Below are 21,622 nucleotides of genomic sequence, written 5' to 3'. Positions count from 1 at the left end.
CCGCCCTGCCCATCCACAGGAAGCCTCTCTCCCTACCCGGCCCCAGAGTACCCTGATTCCCACCACCAGGACCTCCAAAGCAGGAAAGCCCCTCAGGGATCGACATACCCCTCGGACGGCTTCAGTGTCCCCCTCGGCTTGGGGACAGGCAGTTCGTGCAGTCTCCCTAGATGGGAAAGGAGAGTGAGCCAGGCCTTCATGGGCAGCAGGAGGTGGGCACCCAGGGAGCCAGCCACAGCACCTGCCTCCCCAGGAGCGCCCCGCCTTCCTCCTGGCACCCTCGCACCTCCCCAGGCCAGCCCATGGAGATTAGATAAGCACCCAGGTGCCTGAGAACAGTCAGGGGTCAAGGCCAGGCCACCTGAGACCCCGTTTGCATTTCATTTGAGAAGAAACCCAAATCCCCTCAGACACCCCCCGCCAGTGTGGGCAGAAAACATCATCTCAACTCAGCCTGGGAGCCACCTCCTCCTGGAAGTCCTGGACTCCCAAGTGTCCTCGGTGAATCCCACAGCAGCCCCTGCTCCCCTCCTTCCAACTTAGCAAGACTTCCACAATCCACTGAAACCCTTGCATCTGTGCCTGTCTCCACCTCAACACTGGGAGCACCCTGAAGGCACAGATAGGCCTGAACAGTAATCTGTGTCCCCAGCGGTCAGCTCAGATCCAGCCTCCACAAGAGCTGAACAAATAGAATGTTCTGGTGCAAGTCGCAGGGTGACCCTGGGAGTCTCTCTCCCCGTGGCCACCAATGCCTTCCCTAATGGAATGATAAGGGCTGCCCAGCAGCCTTATACAAGGAGTCTCAATCCTACAAGCTCACGGAAACCCAGGGAGGTCATCTGGGAGCATTCTACAATGTGGGGTTGGGGGAGAATGCACCCACAGAATGGGCCAGGGGTCTCCACTGCAGCTCACACTGGCTCCGGGGCCCACCTGACCCCTCTGCTCTCCCCCAAGCCCCTGAGCTCTCCCCTTCTAGACATAGACAAGCATAGAGGCTGGGCATGGAGGTCACCTGCAGTGTGCCTGTGGATGGGCCAGGACACACAGGAAGGACACCAATGTGCAGAGTTCCAGAGAGCTCGGGGACACACGGGCACATGCAGAGTGGCACTTACTACACACCCTGAAACTAAAGCCCACAAGAACAGATGCAAAAGAGCGCATGCAGAGGGAGGCAGTGTAAGGGCGGGGCCTGGGTCTGTTTTGTTTGCACCGTCCCAGCATGGAGAACAGAGCACGGCAGAGGCTGCAGGAACTCGGCATTTGTGGCAGGAATTAATATCCTCAGAAACAGGCCAAGCATGGTGGCTCAGGCCTTAATCCCAGCACTTTGTGAGGCCAAGGCGGGCAGATCACCTGAAGTCAGGAGTTCGAGACCAGCCTGGCCAACATGGTGAAAACCCATCTCTACCCAAAAATACAAAAATTAGCCAGACATAGTGGTGTGCACCTGTAGTCCCAGCTACTTGGGAGGCTGAGGCAGGAGAATCGCTTGAACCTGGAAGGCAGAGATTGCAGTGAGCCGAGATTGTGCCACTGCACTCCACCTGGATGACAGAGTGAGATTCCGTCTCAAAAAAAATAAAAAGAGCCCGGCACAGTGGCTCATGCCTGTACTCCCAGCACTTTGAGAGGCCGAGGTGGGCAGATCACCTGAGGTCGGGAGTTTGAGACCAGCCTGGCCAACATGGTGAAACCTCATCTTTACTAAAAATACAAAAATTAGCCAGGCTGTGGTAGCCTGTAATCCCAGCTACTCAAGAGGCTGAGGCAGGATAATTGATTGAACCCGGGAGGCAGAGGTTGCAGTGAGCTGAGATCGCACCACTGCACTCCAACCTGGGTGACAGAGTGGGATTCCGTCTCAAAAATAACAATAGGCTGGGCACAGTGGCTCATGCCTGTAATCCCAGCACTTTGGGAGGCCGAAGCAGGCAGATCACCTGAGGTAGGGAGTTCAACACCAGCTTGACCAACATGGAGAAACCCCGTCTCTACTAAAAAAAAAAAAAAAAAAAATACAAAATTAGCTGGGCATGGTGGCACATGCCTGTAATCCCAGCTACTCAGGAGGCTGAGGCAGGAGAATCGCTTGAACCCGGGAGGTGGAAGTTGCAGTGAGCCGAGGTCAAGCCACTGCACTCCAGCCTGGGGGACAAGAGCAAAACTCCATCTCACACACACACACACACACACACACAAATATATATATATATATTAACCTCAAAAACACAGGCAGGCCCCAACACAGCACAGCACACAATGGCACAGATGGAGAGGGGCCCACCAACACTCCCAGACACACAGACTTTTCAACAGATAGTGCACTGCCACCCAGTGCCCCCTGCCCCAACTGCACCCTGCTCACCGTTCACCAGGCTGCTGCTGCCAGCCTGCTCCACCAGGTTCTCCTGCTGCAGACTGGAGCGGGGCCGGGGCGTGGGGGGTGCTGGGGTGGTGTTCTCAGAGGCCTTCCTGGGGGCAGGGGTGGGGCGGCCCGCAGGGGGGCTGGCCAGCTCCTGTAGTTTGCCAGGAACCCGGGGCTTGGTAGGGATCTGCGGCCGGGCCTCAGGGCTGGCCTTGGGTCCATCGGCCTCAGCCCCTGCAGGAGCACTGGAGCTGGGGCCGCCTCCTGGAACATCCTTGGCATCTTCTGCGAGTTGCTGCTGGTGCTGCTGCTTTGGCTGTGAGAAGGGCCCAGGCCTGGTCCCCGACCGTGTCCCCGGGCCCAGCCTGGCACAGTGTTCTGCACACACAAAGGTGCCCTCCTCGGGCCCATTCTCATAAGCCCCAGGGAGCAGGGTGCTGGAGCACCGCCGACACCTGGCAGGGGACAGGACAGGGGTTCACTTAGCCAGGCAGCCGGGCCCAGGCACTGGCTACCCCTCCAGCCGCACCCAGGGCTGTCTCCTCCCTTCCCTCCTCCCAACTGCCAGCCAAGCTCCAGGCTCCATACCCTAGACTTCCCAGAGGATAAAGAAAACAGTAACTGTCAGAAGCATAGTGGAACAATAAAATCACCAAATCACACGAAATCAGCAACAGAAATTGTGAAAAATGCCTTCAGTTTATGCTGCAAGAGGAAGAAGCAAAGGTCCCCCTGAGAGGTGGCATCCAGTGAGTGGCTGCATCCAGTAGTGGCTCAGGAAAATAAAGCAGTGGTTTTTACCCAATCAGGTGGTGTTTTGTGTTTTGTTTTCATTTTGTTTTGTTTTGTTTTTTTGAGATGGAGCCTCACTCTTGTTGTCCAGGCTGGAGTGCAATGGTGCGACCTTGGCTCACTGCAACCTCCGCCTCTCGGGTTCAAGAGATTCTCCTGCCTCAGCCTTCCAAGTGGCTGGGATTACAGGCATCTGCCACCACACCTGGCTAATTTTTTTTGGCATTTTTAGTAGAGATGGAGTTTCACCAAGTCGGCCAGGCTGGTCTCAAACTCCCAACCTCAAGTGATCCACCTGCGTAGACCTCCCAAAGTGCTGGGATTACAGGTGTGAGCCACTGCTTCCAGCTGTGTTTTGTTAATGAAATAGAATAAGATACAATGTATAAGACTGTATCATACAAGAAAGGCCAAATAGTGCTTTGTGAAACTCTTACTCCAGCTGTGCCTCTACTTACACAGTTTTATTTCAGGTAAATATTTACATCTAGTCACAGTGTCAAGTGCATTTTTTACTAGGAGTTACTATAAAAAGTTTCTTTTTATTTTTGAGGCAGCGTCTCACTGTCACCCAGGTTGGAGTGCAGTAGTGCAGTCATAACTCACTGCAGCCTCAAACTCCTGGGCTCAAGTGATCCTCCTGCCTCAGCCTCCCAAATGCCTAAGACTACAGGTGCTTGCCACTACACTAATTTTTTTTTTTTTGAGACGGAGTCTCAGTCTGTCACCCAGGCTGGAGTGCAGTGGCGCGATCTCGGCTCACTGCAAGCTCTGCCTCCCGGGTTCACACTATTCTCCTGCCTCAGCCTCCCGAGTAGCTGGGGCTACAGGCGCCCGCCACCACCATGCCCGGCTAATTTTTTTTGTATTTTTAGTAGAGACGGGGTTTCACCGTGTTAGCCAGGATGGCTTCGATCTCCTGACCTCGTGATCCACCCGCCTCGGCCTCCCGAAGTGCTGGGATTACAGACGTGAGCCATCGCGCCTGGCCTAATTTTTTTTTTTTTAATTTTTTTGTAGAGATGAAGTCTCATTATGTTGCCCAGGCTAGTCTTAAACTCTGGGCCTCAAGCGATCCTCCAGCCTCGGCCTCCGAAAGTGCTGGGATTATAGGCATGAGCCACCACCGCACCCAGCTCCGGCCTGTAAAAAGTTTCTAAAACACTGCCCTGGTAGCCAGATGTGACTGTGTTGGTAGAGTCTGTTTCCTCCTCGCGATTTTTCCCCATGACACCCCAATTCTGCAGTCAGGTTCCAGGGTTCCAGCACCAGCTGCCCCCCACTCAGGGGCACACTCAACCAGATCAAGTGCGTGCTGCCAGTCCCGGCTTCCTTGACTGTTCAATTTCCTCTTTTGGTTTCATTTTTGAAACATATAAAATGTTTCCATGAATTTTCTAAGTTTTTTTTACTTTCCTTGCCGCTTATACCACTCTCTTAAAATCTGGCTTCCCTTGGAAGCCACATACTTAAAGCAAGTTGTTACTGTAATTTTTTAAAACTTCAAACAGGGCATGGTAGCACATGCCTGTAGTCCTGATTACTTGGGAGGGTAAGACAGGAAGATCACTTGAGCCAAGGAGGTTGAGACCAGCCTGGGCAACATAGTAGACCCATCTTAAAAGAAAAAAAGATTTTTTTTTTGAGACAGAGTCTCGTTCTGTTGCCCAGGCTGGAGTGCAAAGGTGCGATCTCAGCTCACTGCAACCTCCACCTCCTGGCTTCAAGTGATTCCTGCCTCAGCTTCCCGAGTAGCCGGGATTACAGGTGCCCACCACCACGCCCAGCTAATTTTTGTATTTTTAGTAGAGATGAGGTTTCACCATGATCAGGCTGGTCTCAAACTCCTGACCTCAGGGTGATCCACCTGTCTCGGCCTCCCAAAGTGCTGGGATTACAGGCGTGAGCCACCATACCCGGCCAAAAAAATTTTTTTTAAGCTAAAATATTTCATTTTCTTTTTTCAATGGCCTTTTTCTTTTTTCTTTTTTTTTTTTTTTGAGACAGAGTCTCACTCTGTCACCCAGGCTGGAATGCAGTAGCACGATCTCGGCTTCCTGTAACCTCTGCCTCCCGGGTTCGAGCGATTCTCCTGCCTCAGCCTCTCCAGTAGCTGGGATTAGAGGTGTGCACCACCATGCCCGGCTAATTTTCAATGGCTTTTAAAGTACACATGGCTTTTAAAGTGCTCCTTCATCCTCATGCAGTAGTTATCCTCAAAATGCGTAGGCGCTGGAAGGAAAACCCCTGTGCTCTAACCCCGTTTCTGTCTCGAATCATGTGGCTGAGCAAGTGCTTTTCCCCTCACTAAGCCTTGGTTTGCTCATCATAAAACGGGGATAAGCCAGGGGCTCTGGTGTGAAGGGCCTGGCAAGGTGCCTGGCGCACTGTGTGTGCTGAACCCATGGTAGCCCCCTCCCTGGTTTCGGGGGTAACACGCGGCCCTGGCCACTCACCGGAAGCAGTGGCGATGGTACAGCCTGCCGTCAGCCAGGTAGCGCTGCACCAAGTGCACATGCTGCTGGCAGGCTGCGCACGTGCTGCTGGGGGTCTGGCCGGTGCCCTGCTCTGACAGGCTGCCTGAGGAGAGGTCCTCGCCCTGCAGAGAACGAGGTGGGGGAGGTTGGGAGCAGGACATGGTCACCAGCCATCCTGTTCACATCACTGCCCTCTCCCTCCCTCCAACGGCCACCATCACTCAAGTGTGCACCAGGCTTCGTGGTGGAAATGGACTTCATCAGGGCCCCAGGAGAGGCAGAGGGCAGGAGGCTGCCACTGTCTCCCAGGTGAGGAAGCCAAAGCCCAGAACGGAGGAAAGCCTTGTTCAAGGTCACTGAGCCAGTGCGGAAACACGAAAATCCTGACTTCCGGTTTCTGAGGCTTCCCTCCCCCAAGGAAGGCAGCTCCTGGCTGTGCAGCCCCTTCCCCTTGGTGGCTCCTGCCCCCTCCTCCTCCCCTTTGGGGAGCCCCCCTGACAGGTTCCTGTCCTCCCAGGCCCACCTCAGCTGCCTTTTCTGTTCTCTCCTAGAACTGCCACGGATTTAAATCCCAGTTTCTCTACATCCAAGCACAGTGAACCTGAGCAAGCTGCTCAAGTGTGGGCTTGGGTCCCACCTGCAGAATGAAACTGTATAATCCCTGCCAGCCTCAGCCCCATGTACCCTCATGGGGCACCCACCCTGGGGCTAGCTCCCTCCAGCAAGGAGCAGATGGGAGCAGGAGGGGAAGGCCCTTTACACACTGTAAGGTGCTGTCCAGATGTGAAGGGCTGGTGTCACTTCCTCTAAGTCCTTCAAACAGGTGACTGGCAGTTGGCCCCCACTTCCTTACTAAGTAACCTTGGACAAATGACTAAACCTCGCTGAGCCTCAGTTTCCTCATCTGTATATCAGGGCCCATAATGCTGACCTCCCTGGGTTGTTGAGAGGATTAAAGGAAATCAAGCCGGGAAGTTTAAAGCTGTCTCCACAGGAATCAAGGGGAATCTTTGCTTTACTACGTGTGTAACTCCTGACAGTCCCATGATGGTGAAGTCAGCATTGTGGACTGCCCTCTCTCCCCTTGCCAGAGCTGGCATCTCCTGACCCCACCTGAGTCCTGGAGAAGGAGGTAGGGCTCCCTGCCCATAGAACGGGACTGGCCTCCTGACCCATGCCTCACTGCCCCAGTCAGGGACACCTGTTCCCAAAGCCAATAGGGCAGGGACAGAGAACAAGCACCCTCTGAACACTGTCAGGGCTAACTTCCTCACATGACCCAGTCACTGCAATGATAGTCGTCCACATAACTCGCCCCCTCCACCCCTGGCCCTCCCACCTCTCCAGGTATCTGCCTACCTGAGCCACATCTTCTGGTTCCACTGGAGTGGGTGCTACAGATGGCGGGGAACAGGGTGCCAGGCCCTTTCTGGGTGGTGAGACACCAGCTGCCAAGAGATGAGAAAGGGGTCCTGAAGCAGGTGGAGATCCTGGAGTCCCAGGAGGTCCCAACCTGGCTGAAGATTTGAGACCTGTAGCCATCACCTAAAGGCAGACCACCTAATGCAGTGGGACAGGAGCTGGCTCCCGCTTCACACGGGCCCGGGGACGCTTCCAGTTTTAAGCCAAGTGCTGAGGGCAAGCCATGAACCTCACTGAACCTCCATCAAATGGGGAGAGTGACTCCTACTGCACAGAGCCAATCCGAACAATGGCGCAACAGTACGATCACAGAACACAGCACCCACGTGTGGCTGCACCAGCAGCTTCCCTGCCACCAGGGTAGAGGAGGTGAAGGAAAGGAAAAGAAAGGAACCACATGGTGCTGCCCTGACAGCTCAGGAAAGGCGCTGCCTCCTTGGGGTTGACAAGGAGCTGTCCTGCCTATCCCCAAGTGGGTATCGGGGGCCAGAACCCGGCCTGCACACCCCCTCACCAGAACAAACCCACCCACCCTGGGTTCCTCTAAGACTCAGCTCCTCAGGCCGGGCACAGTGGTTCACGTCTATAATCCCAGCACTTTGGGAGGCTGAGGTGGGTGGATCATTTGAGGTCAGGAGTTCAAGACCAGCCTGGCCAACATAGTGAAACACCATCTCTACTAAAAATACAAAAATCAGCTGGACGTGGTGGTGCGCACCTATAATCACAGCCACTCAGCCACTCGGAAGGCTAAGGCAGGAGAATCGCTCGAACCTGGGAGGTGGAGGTTACAGTGAGTTGAGATCGCGCCACTGCACTCCAGCCTGGGCAACCGAGCAAGACTCTGTCTCAAAAAAAGAAATAAATTCAATAACACTATGGTTGGTACCAGGAGTGGCTCCAGCTGACTGGGGAGAGGCCCTTAGAAGCCACATGAAGAAGCTGGACTTCATCCTGACATTACTCCCCAACCCCTTTCTGATTTCCCACAGCCGCTTGGCTGCCTTCACTCATGCCCTGGCTCCCTGAGCAGGCTGCAGCTCCTCCAGGGTGGGGGTCTGTCTGTTGTGCCCGGGGTCACTGGCACCCACTGAGCGTGGTGGCACAGCTGAACACTCAGCACAGCACCACGACATCTCAGCCAGGGGCAGGCTCCAAACTTACCCAGTCTGGTAAAAAGTCAAGGCTAGTCAAAGTCACTCTTGAAATGCCTCCACTCGCCCAGAAAGTACAGTACAGGACCATCTGGGGGAGTCGAACAGCCAGCTTTGCCTCCAGAGTTGGAACACATCACTGTTTCCTTTGCTTAAGCAGCAGATGGGATAAAAATGGTTTGCATTTAGGGGCCAAGTTGTATGAAAGGCACAAACTGTACCTTTTCTTTTTTATTACAAAAGGCAGATTTATTAGAGAAGGTATGAAAATACATTGCGAGGCTGAAAATACAGGCAGCATAACAGAGAAAGGACTGTCTGCCACAAACTGTACCTTTATCAATGAGAATCCCTGCAGGGCGAGGGAGTGCCCATGCCCACACTCAGCACGGTAAGCTGTGCCCACCAGGGCTGCCCCTGCCCACCAGGCTGCCCAGAGAGGGCCAACGAATGAGCTGCGTACCACCAACAGCTGCCCACACCCCACCCACCCCGCAGAGTCCCAGAGATGAGCTCAGTAGAGAGAGATTCAGGTTTGGCCACAAGAAAGGCCGCAGGCTAAGGCTGAATTGTGATTCTAAGGAATCCAGCTAAACGCTAATCAGTGAAATAAGAAGTAGTAAGAATACTAATCTTGGCTGGGCGCAGTGGCTCACACCTGTAATCCCAGCACTTTGGGAGGCCAAGGTGGGTGGATCACTTGAGGTCAGAAATCCCAGACCAGACCGGCCATCATAGTGAAACCCTATCTCTACTAAAAATACAAAAATTAAGCCAGGCGTGGTGGTGCGCACCTGTAATCCCAGCTACTTGGGAGACTGAGGCATGAGAATCGCTTGAACGTGGGAGGCAGAGGCTGCAGTCTGCCAAGGTTGTGCCACTGAGCTCCAGCCTGGATGACACAGCGAGACTCTGTCTCAAAAAAAAAAAAAAAAAGAATACTAATCTAAATAGGTGCCAAACACTGGTTTATACATTTCCTCATTTACTCCTCAAGTTAACCCTGTGAGATGGGTGTTATTCCTATCCTCACTGCAAAAGGGAAACTGAGGCAGAGTGGTTAAATAACTGACCCATGGTCACCCAAAGAGGAAATGGCAGAGTGAAAATTTTGAGTCCATGCTCTTAACCCCAACCTTAGACTGCCTCTCACCAGAGCCTCTGGGGTCTGGAAATACTTTCATTTTGTTTTCTATTAAAATATACATAATGTTATTTGATCAATTATTTTAACCCCTAGTGTTACATCAGGGGGAAGGGGTATAAGACATTATTTTAATTTTTCTGCTTTTGCCATGTTCTAAATTTTCTTGTTTATTTTTTCTGTTTAGGGATGGGGTCTCGCTCTGTTGCCCAGGCTGCAGTGCACTGGCGTGATCATAGCTCACCGCAGCCTCGAACTCCTGGCCTCAAGCAAACCTCCCATCTCAACCTCCCATGTAGCTAGGACTACAGGTGTGCCACCACTATGCCTGGTTAATTTTTTTATTTTTATTTTGGTAGAGACAGGTTCTTGCTATGTTGCCCAGTCTGGTCTCAACAGCAATCCACCTGCCTCAGCCTCCCAAAGTGCTGGGATTACAGGCATGAGCCACTTCACCCGGCTATTTTTTCTTTTTTTTCTAAAGTTATTTATTTATGGCTGGGCATAGTGGCTCATGCCTGTAATCCCAGCACTTTGGGAGGCCGAGAAGGGTAGATCCCTTGAGCTTAGGAGTTCAAGACCAACCTGGGTAACATGGTGATACTCCACCTCTACAAAAAATATAAAAATTAGCTGGGTGTGGTTGTATGCACCAGTAGTCCCAGCTTCTCAGTAGGCTGAGGTAGGAGGATCACCGCAGCCCAGGAAGGTAGAGGACGCATTGAGCTGTGATCATGCCACTGCACTCCAGCCTAGGCAACACAACAGAGTAAAACCCTGTCTCAAAAAAAATACACATATGTGTGTGTGTGTGTGTGTGTGCGCGCGCACGCATATATACACATAATATATGTACATATATATGTATATGCGTGTATATATATACATATATATATAATGAAAGAAAAGATGGCTGGGTGCAGTGGCTCATGCCTGTAATCCCAGCACTTTGGGAGGCTGAGGTGGGTGGATCACCTGAGGTCAGGAATTCGAGACTAGCCTGGCCAACATGGTGAAACCCCGTCTCTACTAAAACTACAAAAATTAGCTGGGTGTGGTGGCGGGTGCCTGTAATCCCAGCTACTTGGGAGGCTAAAACAGGAGAATCACTTGAACCCGGGAGGTAGAGGTTGCAGTGAGCTGAGACCGCGCCATTGCACTCCAGCCTGGGCAAGAAGAGTGAAACTCCATTTCAAAAAAAAAAAAGAAAGAAAAGAAAAGAAACCTCTGACTTCATAAAACACTTTAAAGAGTTGGGCCAGGGCCGGGCGCAGTGGCTCATGCCTGTAATCCTACCACTTTGGGAGGCCGAGGCAGGTGGATCGCCTGAGGTCAGGAGTTTGAGACCAGCCTGGCCAAAGTGGCGAAACCCCATCTCTACTAAAAATACAAAAATTAGCCGGACATATTGGTGCACGCCTGTAATCCCAGCTACTCAGGAGGCTGAAGCAGGAGAATCACTTGAACCCTGAGGGCAGAGGTTGCAGTGAGCCGAGATCGCGCCATTGCACTCCAGCCTGGGCAACAAGAGCAAAACTCTGTATCAAAAAAAAAAAAAAAAGAGTTGGGCCAGAACTGTCTAGACCGACAGCAGAGGCAGGAGGGAGGGGCTGAAATGGGCTCTACTCAGACCCAGGGACAGCAGGAACCCAGCGTTGGATTCAGGACACCTGGATTCTCAACCCAGCTGTTCAGTTTGTCTGCTGTGTGATCTTGAGCTCCTTGCTTCCCCTCTCTAGGCCTATCTCCTCTCTGCAGAAGGGGAGGCCCAGCTACCCCCAAGGGAGGTCCTTGCATGGGAATGCCCAGTGACCTCACTCAGAACCGAGTCACCTTGTAGCCCCTGCAACTCTGGTTCCCCAGTTCCCCAGCCTCTCAGCTCTCAGTCACTTCTGTGGAAGACAGCACAGCAGCCTCACCAGACAGGGCCACTTCCCCGCTGGAGGAAAAACCCAAGGAAGTATCTGCAAACAGGAAGTGAGGGTGGGTGCCGGGGAGGTGGACTCCATGCAGCGGATGAACGCAACCTGCTGTGTCTCCTCTGATATGATTGTGTTCATTTTCTGGTGGGTGTGTTTGGTGTCTATCTCCCCCATGGGACTTCAGCAGTGATTACATTCACAGCTGCATCCCCAAAGCCCAGCACAGGGCTCTTTTACTCAAGATATATGTCAGGCCGGGCACCAGTGGCTCACGTCTGTAGTCCCAGCACTTTGGGAGGCTGAGGCGGGCAGATCACCTGAGGTCAGGAGTTCAAGACCAGCCTGGCCAACATGGTGAAACCTCATCTCTACTAAAAATACCAAAAATTAGCCAGGTGTAGTGGTGGGTGCCTGTAATCCCAGCTACTCAGGAGGCTGAGACAGGAGAATTGCTTAAATTCAGGAAGCGGAGGTTGCAGTGAGACAAGATCGCGCCATTGCACTCTAGCCTGTGCAACAAGAGCGAAACTCCGTCTCAAAAAAAAAAAAAAGTGGGACTGGGCACAGTGGCTCACGCCTGTAATCCCAGCACTTGGGGAGGCCAAGGCGGGCAGATCACGAGGTCAAGAGTTTGAGACCAGCCTGGCCAACATAGTGAAACCCTGTCTCTACTAAAGACACAAAAAATTAGCCAGGCGTGGTGCCGGGTGCCTGTAATCCCAGCTACTTGGGAGTCTGAGGCAGGAGGTTAAACCCAGGAGGCGGAGGTTGCAGTGAGCCGAGATCGTGCCATCGCAATCCAGCCTGGGTGACAGGGCAAGACTCCATCTCAAAAAAAAAAAAAGAGCGAAACTCTGTCTCAAAAAAAAAAGAAATATTTCAACGAGTGAATGAATGAATAAGTAAATGAATGACACACTCCTCAGCAGCCTGTTTACAACTCAGAAAACCAGTAGCAAGCATCAGACATCCCCAGGGCCACCCGCTGGGCCAGCCTCCGTGAAAGGCTGAGTCCCCCTCTCACCTTGGCCAGGACTGCAGAAGTGGTTGTAATACTGGGACACATAGGTCATGATGCTGAGGCAGTCAGGGACGCTCATGGAGACCATGTCATTGGGGTCCAGGAGAGCGGGGATCCCCAGCTCCTTCTCAGCCACTTCAAAGGCCTGGGGTGGTGACAGGTGCAAGGGCGGGAGCAGCCGAAGCAGGAAGAGGAGGTAGCGTTAGGGGGCGACCCCTCAGCCTAGGCCCAGCTCCCTTCAGTGGGATGGGGTGACTGTGGGCTCCCCTCAGTATTAACCCCACCCAAGCGCCACAGGACGGCCTGGAGAAAGGGGAAGCCTGGTGCTCCATGCATGAGGGGGCTGGTGGGAAGCAGAGGGTGGGGAAAGGTGCAGCCAGGGCCAGTGTACAAGGGCAGCCACCGTGCAAGACCCCTGCCCTCCCCACCAAACACACACACACACACACACATACACACACACAGAGCCTCTTGGGCTTCCATCTGTCCGGGAACTTACCAAACGGTTATTCTCGAAGACATTGTCCTTGGAAAGCGAATCAAAATCTCTGCAAGAGGCAAAGGGAGGAGGATTGGTCAAGAGAGGAGGTGACTGGGGAATAGGGGCGGGGTCAGAGTCAGAAAGGAGCTGAACAGAGAAGACGTCCCAGCCAGCATCAACCTCAGCAGGGTTGCTGGGGGGGAGTCTGTGGATTACTAAGGGGGAAACTGAGGCAGCAAACATTTGCTGCTAGAGCTGGAGCTGCCAGGGCAGGGCAGGGCATGAGATCACGGGCCCTGGAGGCATCCAAGCAGAGGCTGGGAAATCACTGGGAAGGGGTGGGGCTCAAGCCCAGGCTTTCAAGCTTAAGATCCTTTGCCTCTCTGCAGGAAGCCACCTCTGGAGTCCGTAGCAAAGACATAACTAAGACCCGCATGTGACCTCACCCAGGGCGCAGTGCTGGGCTCCTCTGTCTCATTTACTTTCTTGTCACAGCAACTCTGTTTGGCAAGAATTGATCTCATTTGATAGATGAGGACACTGAGGCCTGGAGAAAGGAAGCCACCAGCCCTGGAAATCCACATGTCTGGCCCTCCCACTGCTCACAGGCCCCTGCAGGTGTGTCACACACTCAGAGTAGCCACACCAACTTGCTGAATCCCAACCCGGTCCGGCCTGCAGATGAATGTTTTTCTTAATGGGGCCGTGAATAGAAGAACAAGTTGGAACCAGAGTGGAAATGTACATACTCCGGAGCTGCTGGCATAGAACAGCTGGTTGGCCCCACTGGGCCACTCCTGGGGCAGCTTCCACTGGGGAAGCAGTGAGGGATTTTCTAGTTTCTAAACTAGGAAAGGTGAGAGGTGGCAGGGCCTGTCTAGGGGCCCCAGCACGGGACAGCTGGCTGGCCTGCAGGCTTTATTTATCCCCCTCCTCCCTCCCCACTCCAGGCCGCTGAAACCAGCAGAGGCAGCTCAGTCTTCCCGCCGGGCAGCCTCCTGGGTGCATCCGCATGCAGCCTTGCCCTTCTATGGCTGAAAACTGCAGCCCTGACTGCCGGAGACGGGTGGGCAGAGGCAAGAGCAGGCCACGCCACCTCTGAGGGCTGAATTCCCATGTGACCATGGGGTTGGGGGGATCAGCAGTCCTTCCAGCATTCATTGTCCCATCTGCAAATCAGGAAAAGCACTAGTACCACTTCCCAAGCTGGTGGAGTCCCAGCTTGGTAAAGGGCAGGCCTCGCAGATATGAGGGAGCCGGGTAAGCACAGCCCCCTCCTCCTGCCCCCAACACTTTTCCAGGCAGGGGCCAGGGACTGTGAACCCTGGGCAGGAAAGAGTTGCTTGAGGACCTTGGAAGGGGTCTGGTGCCCCAGGGCTGGGTGGACGGGGAGAGGCAAGGTGACTATGTCTGGGCACCAGCTCCCTTTTTGCCACTCTGACCAGGCCACTTCCTTCTCCCCTGGGCTGCCTCCCTAGCTCCCCTTTTCTGCCACTGCCTCAGAGTGCGACCTTAGCAAGGTGTTTCACCTCTCGAAACCTCCGTCTCCCGGTCTGGCTCATGACACTGCAACAGGGCGAGGAAAACACCATGGTACCCAGCCCCCAACAGAGGCTTTTTCCAAGACCAAATGAGACAAAAGCAACTTGTCTCAGCCGTTTATTTCGGTCACCCCAGAAGTGTTCCAAGAAGGCTGGGGTCACATTCTAGCTACTCTGTGCCCCCAACTCCCTACACAGTTCCCCAAATTTCGAAGATGCTCCGTAAATGTTTGTTGAATGAATCAATGCGGAAAACAGTGTGAAAACTGTAAAAAACCTTCAGGATCCTGCAGGTTTTCTTCCAACTTCTTCCACCCCCATCTCTGTCCCTAATTAACATCTGTGTTTTGGTAACACATATATTTTCTGAGAGTCTTCAGAGGCCTGCGGAGTTCTACTTGGCTCTGGGGAAGACGAAGGACACAGAAATGAAACCCACATGGTCCACGCCCTCAAAGGAGCTTAAGCATGTCTGGATTTCGGGTGGTGCGGAGGGATGGCCCAGCCCCCACAACCCTCGTCCCAGCAGAGCCCTGGGCCAACACTGGATTCACCCAGGCAGGGCTCACAGCCCTAGAAGCCTGAACCACTTTAGGAGATGATTCTTGCCCTCACTCTAGGCCACTCCTACTCTCACGGAGATCCTCCCAACCCATCACTGAGGACTTCCCTACACATTATGTGGGACCTGGGCCTCAGCTTCCTGTGCAATGCGCTGGCAATATTGCAAATGAATGCCTGGACATGATTCTGGATCTCAGAAGCAGAGCCACCCTCCCCTGCACACTTTTTCCAGCCACATCCCTCCCTTGCTTAAAACCTACGTGGTTGGCCAGGTGCAGTGGCTCACACCTATAATCCCAGCACTTTGGGAGGCCGAGGCAGGTGGATCACGAGGTCAGAAGATTGAGACCATCCTGACTAACACAGTGAAACCCCGTCTCTGCTAAAAATACAAAAAATTAGCCAGGCATGGTGGTGGGCGCCTGTAGTCCCAGCTACTCGGGAGGCTAAGGCAGGAGAATGGTGTGAACCCAAGAGGTGGAGCTTGCAGTGAGCAGAGATCGTACCACTGCACTCCAGCTTGGCTGACAGAGTGAGACTCCGTCTCAAAAAAAAAAAACCTACGTGGCTCGGCCAGGCATGGTGGCTCACGCCTGTAATCCCAGCACTTTGGGAGGCCAAGGCAGGCGGATCATCTGAGGTCAGGAGTTCGAGACCAGCCTGGCCAACATGGTGAAACCCCATCTCTACTAAAAACTACAAAAATTAGCCGGGCATGGTGGTGCGTGCCTGTAATCCCAGCTACTTGGGAGGCTGAGGCAGGAGAATTGCTTGAACCCGGGAGGCAGAAGTTGTGGTGAGCCGAGATCGCGCCACTGCACTCCAGCCTGGGTGACAGGCCTCCATCTCAAAAAAACAAAAACAAAAACAAAAAAAACCCTGCATGGTTCCCTGAGGCCCCTATCCATGCTCCTTAGCCAGCAAAAGCAGCTGTCAGCCATCTGTCCCAACTGCATCTCCCAACTCGCTACCTTGTGTGCTCCCCACTCAGCTACACAGCCTCCAGCTTTGCACACACCTCCCGCCCCTTGCCTTTGCTCAGATGGGGTCCCGTGCCAGAATGTCCACCCAGCAGCCCTCACCTGGCTCCTGCCATCTCCTTGAAGACTATATTCTCCCTAGGAGGTCTCCCAGCCCCAGCCCTCTGATAGGGTACATGGAATTGCCATCATCGTTTATACACGTTTCCCCTACAGGTGTGGGAGAGCGTGTAGGGTTGCCTGTTTTGTTGATTGGTACTTCCATTACCAGGTACAGTGTCCAGCACAGAGCAATATGACTCTACAAATACTGGTTGAATAAATGAAGAAATCAAACATTGTTATTGGGCCAGGCATGGTGGCTCATGCCTGTAATCCCAGCATTTTGGGAGGCTGAGGTAGGCAGATTACTTGAGCTCAAGAGTTCAAGACCAGCCTGGGCAACATGGCGAAAACCCATCTCTACAAATACAAAAAAATTAGACAGGCGTGGTGGCGTGTGCCTGTGGTCCCAGCTACTAGGGAGGTTGAGGTGGGAGGATTGCTTGGGCCCGGGAGGTGGGGGCTGCAGTGAGCCATGATTGTGCCACTGCCCTCCAGCCTGGGTGACAGAGTGAGACCCCATCTCAAAAAAATAAAAAACATTAAAAAAAAAAAGTAACAGTTACTTACAGTAACTAATGTTAAATGAATGCTTGTTATCTCATGCAATCCTCACATTTCTGTGAGCTGTGTCACATTATCAATCCCACCTCACAGATGAGGACACTGATGCCTGGAGAGAGCCCATGAGGACCCAAGGCCATGCGCCTAAGACATGGAGAAGCTAAACACAAACCAGGCGGCCTTTATTTACTTTGATGCCACTAGGCTCAGGCCCACCAAATGGCTTCACTTCACACCCAAGTCCCCTCCCACACTGGGTTTGTCCCTGCTTCCTGCCTCACTCCTGCCCCTCAGACAAAATAGAAGACCCCTTGGGCCCTCCCTTCCAATGCCCAGGTCTAACCCTGGTGCCCTTTTCCTCCATCCTTCTACCCCCTGCTCCTGGGCAACCAGGCATCAACCTTGTGCTTCCATTTGTATGGGTGTCACATGCCCCACAGCGGGCAGGGGCCCACCTACATGACCACCTCATCTTGTTCCCTTCTGTATCCACAGCCCCAAAACCCTCTCCTCCAGGGCCCAAGCCACCACCCACAGACACGGTACTGCAGGGTACATACAGGTAAACCAGGTGCACCTGCATCATGGAATCCTGAGGCAATCCCTTAGAAGCCTTCCCACATGCTGCCCTCGGACAGTGCAAATCTGGAGGTGGAACAGGCACAGAAAGCCTCCATCTGCCAGGCTGGGGGAGCCCTGGCAAGAGGGCTGCATGCGAAAGGGGTAGGGACCAGAACTCTCCTCCCTGATTCACAGGTGAGACCTGAAGTGCAAGGAATGGCACCAGATAAACTCACCCAGTGTTTTAGGAATGAAAGGACGAAAGGAGGAGAGGTTCCAGGGCTCAAGGCAGAGAGAGCAAAGACAGAGGCTCCAAGTCAACTGTTCTGGGGAGTCTGAATGCATTTTCCCATGAGAACCTCATTGGGCAGCTCTGGGCAGGAAGGGGCCATTTCACAACCTGCAGCACCCGGTTGGTGTCTATCAATCGGATCCTAGGAGTCTTCCCAACATTGCCGGCCTGTGACTCCTCTTGCGCGCCCCACCTGCGTGCCCCACTGAGGAGGGCAGCAGGGCCATCGAGCACACACCCGGGAGGCAGGGCTGCGTCCTAAGTTGGGTGGCGTGGGGAAAGCACAGGGTCTGTACATCCATTCATCCAACACCTGTTAGCCGAGGTCTCCTCTGTGCCGGGAACTGTGCTACTGTCTGGAGGCAAGCTCCTATTTGGGGGTCAGAGAAGTGGGGGTTCACCTGCACACCTGGAGCAAGGGGCCACCCCGAGTGGGAAGCCTCGGGGGAGAGGGGAGGCCCGGCGAGCCCGTGGAGAAGAGTTTAGGGTAGGAGAGGCCCAGGGCCCCCAAAGAGGGCTCAACACCCCTTCAAAGAGGTCAAGGGCTTAGGGGTTCAGCGATCCTCGGCGGAAATCAGCGCTTTGTGGGCGGGGCCAGTGTCCCCGCGGAGGGACCAGCCTCGGGGGAGAGTTCGGGATCCCACGGGCGGGGTCAGGGCGGCCGGGCGGGGGAGGGGCGCCCTGGGCCGGGGTCTCAGGGACCCGCCCGGCGTCCGCGGCTGTCGGGGGGGTCGGCGTCTCCGTGTCCGGGGGCGGCGCCTGTCACCGCCCGGGCTTCGCGTCACTGAGGGGGGCGGCGGTCGCGGCCCCAGCCCGCCCCGCGCCGCCCGCTCGCCCGGGGCCCCGCACTCACAGCAGGTCGGGCCGGTGCCGGTGCAGGATGGCGCAGAAGGCCAGGCCGTCCCGGAAGGAGCTGCTCAGGTCGCGGATCTCCACGCCGCGGTAGCCCTCGCACTGGCGGCGGCACCAGGCCAGCAGCGCGCCCCGCGGCCCAGCCATGACCCCGCGGCCCGCCCGGCTCCGGCTCTGGCTTCGGGGCCCCGGCTTGGCCGGGACGGCGGCCGCCGCGCGGGCCCGGTTTCCGGCTGCGGCTGCGGCTCCGAGCTCGGGCGCCGACCGGCAGGCGAGGGGAGGGGCGGAGGCGGGGCCGCGGTGTCCTCGCTCGGGCGCCCCGCGGCCCTGCCCCAACCTGCCCGAGCAGCGCCGCCGCGTGGCCCGGCCCGGCCGGCCGCCGCCTACTCCGCGCTGCCCGCTCGCCTCATTGTGGGCCGGCCGTGGGCGCGGGCGTCCCGCCGCCTCCGTCCGCGCCCGAGGCGCGCCCCACCCAGCAGCGGCTCCGCCCCCAGTGCGGAGCCCACCCCTACCAAGACGGGCCGGCGCCCCATCGCCCGCCCCTCGACGGCGCCGGGCTCCCGCTGCTCCACTGGGTGCCCGCGAAGCCCCCGCACCCGCCGCAAGCGGACCACTCCCCACGATGACTTCACCGCCGCGGCCGGCGCCGCGCCGCCCACCGGGAGCCCTCCACCCTTTGGAGGCGGGACACCTCGTGCTCCCATCCGGCCTCCTTCCCGCTCCTAATGACCGCAAATCCCCCCTTCCACCCCTAGCTTGAAACTTTGGGGAGGCAGTTCCCCTGCAGACCTCAGAGCACCCCCCCGATAGCCACCAGCTTCCCTCATCCCGGCTCCCCACCCTAAAGCACCAATGAGCTGGAAGTTCTCATGTCCATCATCCCCTCCCCCATAGCTTGGCAGGGAGACCCATGCACCCCTCCGCCACCGTTGGTCCAGGTGTCCCCTAGGTGATTCACTGAGCTCCCCTCAGCCCCTGTGTAAGCTCAGGGATCTCGTCCCTCCCCACTGCGGCCTGCCGGGTCCCCTCAGCCATGGTTAGTGTGGTGGCGGTTTGAGCTCCTATGGGAAGGACCTAGGCCAAGGAGGCCCCTGCTTGGTAGGCATACAGGCAGTTTGCATCTGGCCCTGGAACCTCCCCAAGGCTCATTCTCTTATCTTTGCCCTCTTCAAGACCCCCGCCAGCCAACCGACCCTTCCAGCCAGCTGACCCTTCCAGCCAGCGGACCCTTCCGCAGAGGCCCCTCCTGACTCTCCCACAGATGAATCAGCCTCCATCTGCTGCAGAGGTGGTGATGTCACCCTGACCCATGCAATAGTTAGCTGGAGTGGGTATGTCGCTCCCTCCCAAGGGAAGGAACAGGGTCTTAGTCATCTTCATCACCCCTGAGCACTCAGGGGAGTGGAAAGATCAGGCATTTTGGAGCCCTATCAACCCAATCTCCAATCCTGGCTTTCCCCATTCCCTTAGTCATGTGATCTTGTGCCTCCCTGGACCTCAGTTTCCACGACTTAAAAATGGAGATAATACCTGCTTTACAAGGTGGCTGAGAGGATTAAGATGTAAAGTGCCTTACCCTTTAGTTATCACTCATAAATTCTATTGACACCTGGTACTTGGTAAACATGATGAAATGGACTGAAATATTTTGTACCCAGATTGTCATTGTCATCTGGGCCATTCTGGGTAAATTATCAAGGAGAGAGGCCGACTTAGGGAATTCTACCTCTTCAAAGTCCACTGAGTCCCAGTCCAGAATACTGGCCCAGGGCCTGGAGAACCCAGCTTGCCAATCTGGGCTGGCCTAACACTCCTGCAACTGGAAGGCCGCCATCTTGGCTCAGTATATGGACTCTCAGGCCACCTAGGAAGAGCATGGCCAGAGAGCCTGGCTAGCCCTCTGGACTTCTCACCAGCCCTGAGCTGCCAACTCCTGCCCTGTCCCCTGTGGGATAACAGTGGCAGGAAAGCAGGATTCCGGATGCTTTTTATGAAATCAGGGACTTGGGTTCAGGATCCTGACACCAGCATCCACCTAGGCCTTCAAAGACCACCCAGGACTCTCATTAAAACCTAAGGCGGGGGGTGGGGGGGGGGTTGGGCACCATGGCTCATGCCTGTAATCCCAGCATTTTGGGAGGCCGAGGCAGGTGGATCACCTGAGGTCAAGAGCTTGAGAACAGCCTGGCCAACATAGTGAAACCCCGTCTGTACTAAAAATACAAAAAATTGGGCCAGGCGCGGTGGCTCACTGTAATCCCAGCACTTTGGGAGGCCAAGGTGGGCGGATCATGAGGTCAGGAGTTCAAGACCAGCCTGGCTAAAATGGTGAAAGCCCATGTCTACTAAAAATAAAAAAATTAACCAGGCGTGGTGGCACGTGCCTATAGTCCCAGCTACTCGAGAGGCTGAGGCAGGACAATCGCTTGAACCTGGGAGGCGGAGGTTGCAGTGAGCCAAGATCGCGCCACTGTACTCCAGCCTGGGGGAGAGAGCGAGACTCCATCTCAAAGATGGTGGGTTTTTTTGGCTCACGCCTGTAATCCCAGCACTTTGGGAGGCCAAGGCAGGCAGATCACGAGGTCAGGAGCTCGAGACCAGCCTGGCTAACACGGTGAAACCTCGTCTCTACTAAAAATACGAAAAATTAGCTGGGCGTGGTGGCACACACCTGTAATCCCAGCAGGAGAATGGCTTGAACCCGGGAGGTGGAGGACGCAGTGAGCTGAGATAACACCACTGCACTCCAGCCTGGGCAACAGAGCGAGATTCCATTTAAAATACAAAAAACCAAAAACAAACAAAAGAAACCAGGAGGGATTATAGCCCTGTCCTCACTATCCTAAAGGGCTCCCTTTAGGTCCCTGAAGACAGCTCCATATCTGATCCTGTTGCCGTACTAATAGCTTACACAGCACAGCCTGGTCACCCCCATTAGCCATTTGTGGGCTTTATAAACTCATTATCTGAGTCAGCTCACAATGTTTTGAAGTAAGGACCTGTACAACCACAGCTGTGTGACCGCAGGCCAGACAACTCACCCTCATGAACCCCAATTTCTTACCCTATAAAATGAGGATGATAATACTTGCTTTGCCTGAATCCCAGGGTTGTGGGTAACGAGGTGAGATAATGGATGAGAAAATGCTGTGCAGACTGTAAATCCAGGGTTCAGGTGGAAGGTGGGTCTGTGTGTTTACAGGTGAGATCAGAAGCCACAGAGATAGGTGAGTAGGGCACTTGCCCAAAATCATGCTATAATTTCGGGATTAGAATTGAGAGACTTGGGCCCTTAATTCAGTGCTGTTTTGTTTTATTTTTAACTATCAGTTAAGAAATGGGGCCAGGCACGGTGGCTCATGCCTGTAATCCCAACACT

At 54.7% G+C, this 21,622-nt stretch overlaps 1 protein-coding gene across 3 annotated transcripts in view; it reads right to left on the bottom strand.

Moving 5' to 3' along the window:
* The window catches only part of MICALL1 (MICAL like 1), a 42,776-nt gene extending 24,187 nt beyond the window's left edge, over positions 1-18,589 (bottom strand). Inside the window, exons 1-7 of one of the 3 annotated variants that reach the window (XM_034948662.4) lie at positions 18,245-18,589; positions 12,806-12,854; positions 12,310-12,451; positions 7,003-7,091; positions 5,623-5,765; positions 2,375-2,829; positions 109-166 (exon numbers count right to left, since the gene is read on the bottom strand). In XM_034948662.4, the coding sequence (XP_034804553.2) occupies positions 109-166; positions 2,375-2,829; positions 5,623-5,765; positions 7,003-7,091; positions 12,310-12,451; positions 12,806-12,854; positions 18,245-18,390 (1,082 nt within the window). In that variant the 5' untranslated portion in view covers positions 18,391-18,589. Of the gene's footprint in view, positions 1-108; positions 167-2,374; positions 2,830-5,622; positions 5,766-7,002; positions 7,092-12,309; positions 12,452-12,805; positions 12,855-13,233; positions 13,375-18,244 lie in introns of those variants that run through there. The other 2 variants (XM_008975064.5, XM_034948663.3) reach the window with 2 other exon arrangements.
* Between the last annotated feature and the right edge of the window lie 3,033 nt (positions 18,590-21,622).

This window comes from Pan paniscus, chromosome 23, assembly GCF_029289425.2.
Source record: "Pan paniscus chromosome 23, NHGRI_mPanPan1-v2.0_pri, whole genome shotgun sequence".
Lineage (NCBI taxonomy): Eukaryota > Metazoa > Chordata > Mammalia > Primates > Hominidae > Pan > Pan paniscus.
The sequence above is the reverse complement of the archived record's forward strand: the minus strand, read 5'-3'. Positions and strand labels throughout refer to the sequence as shown.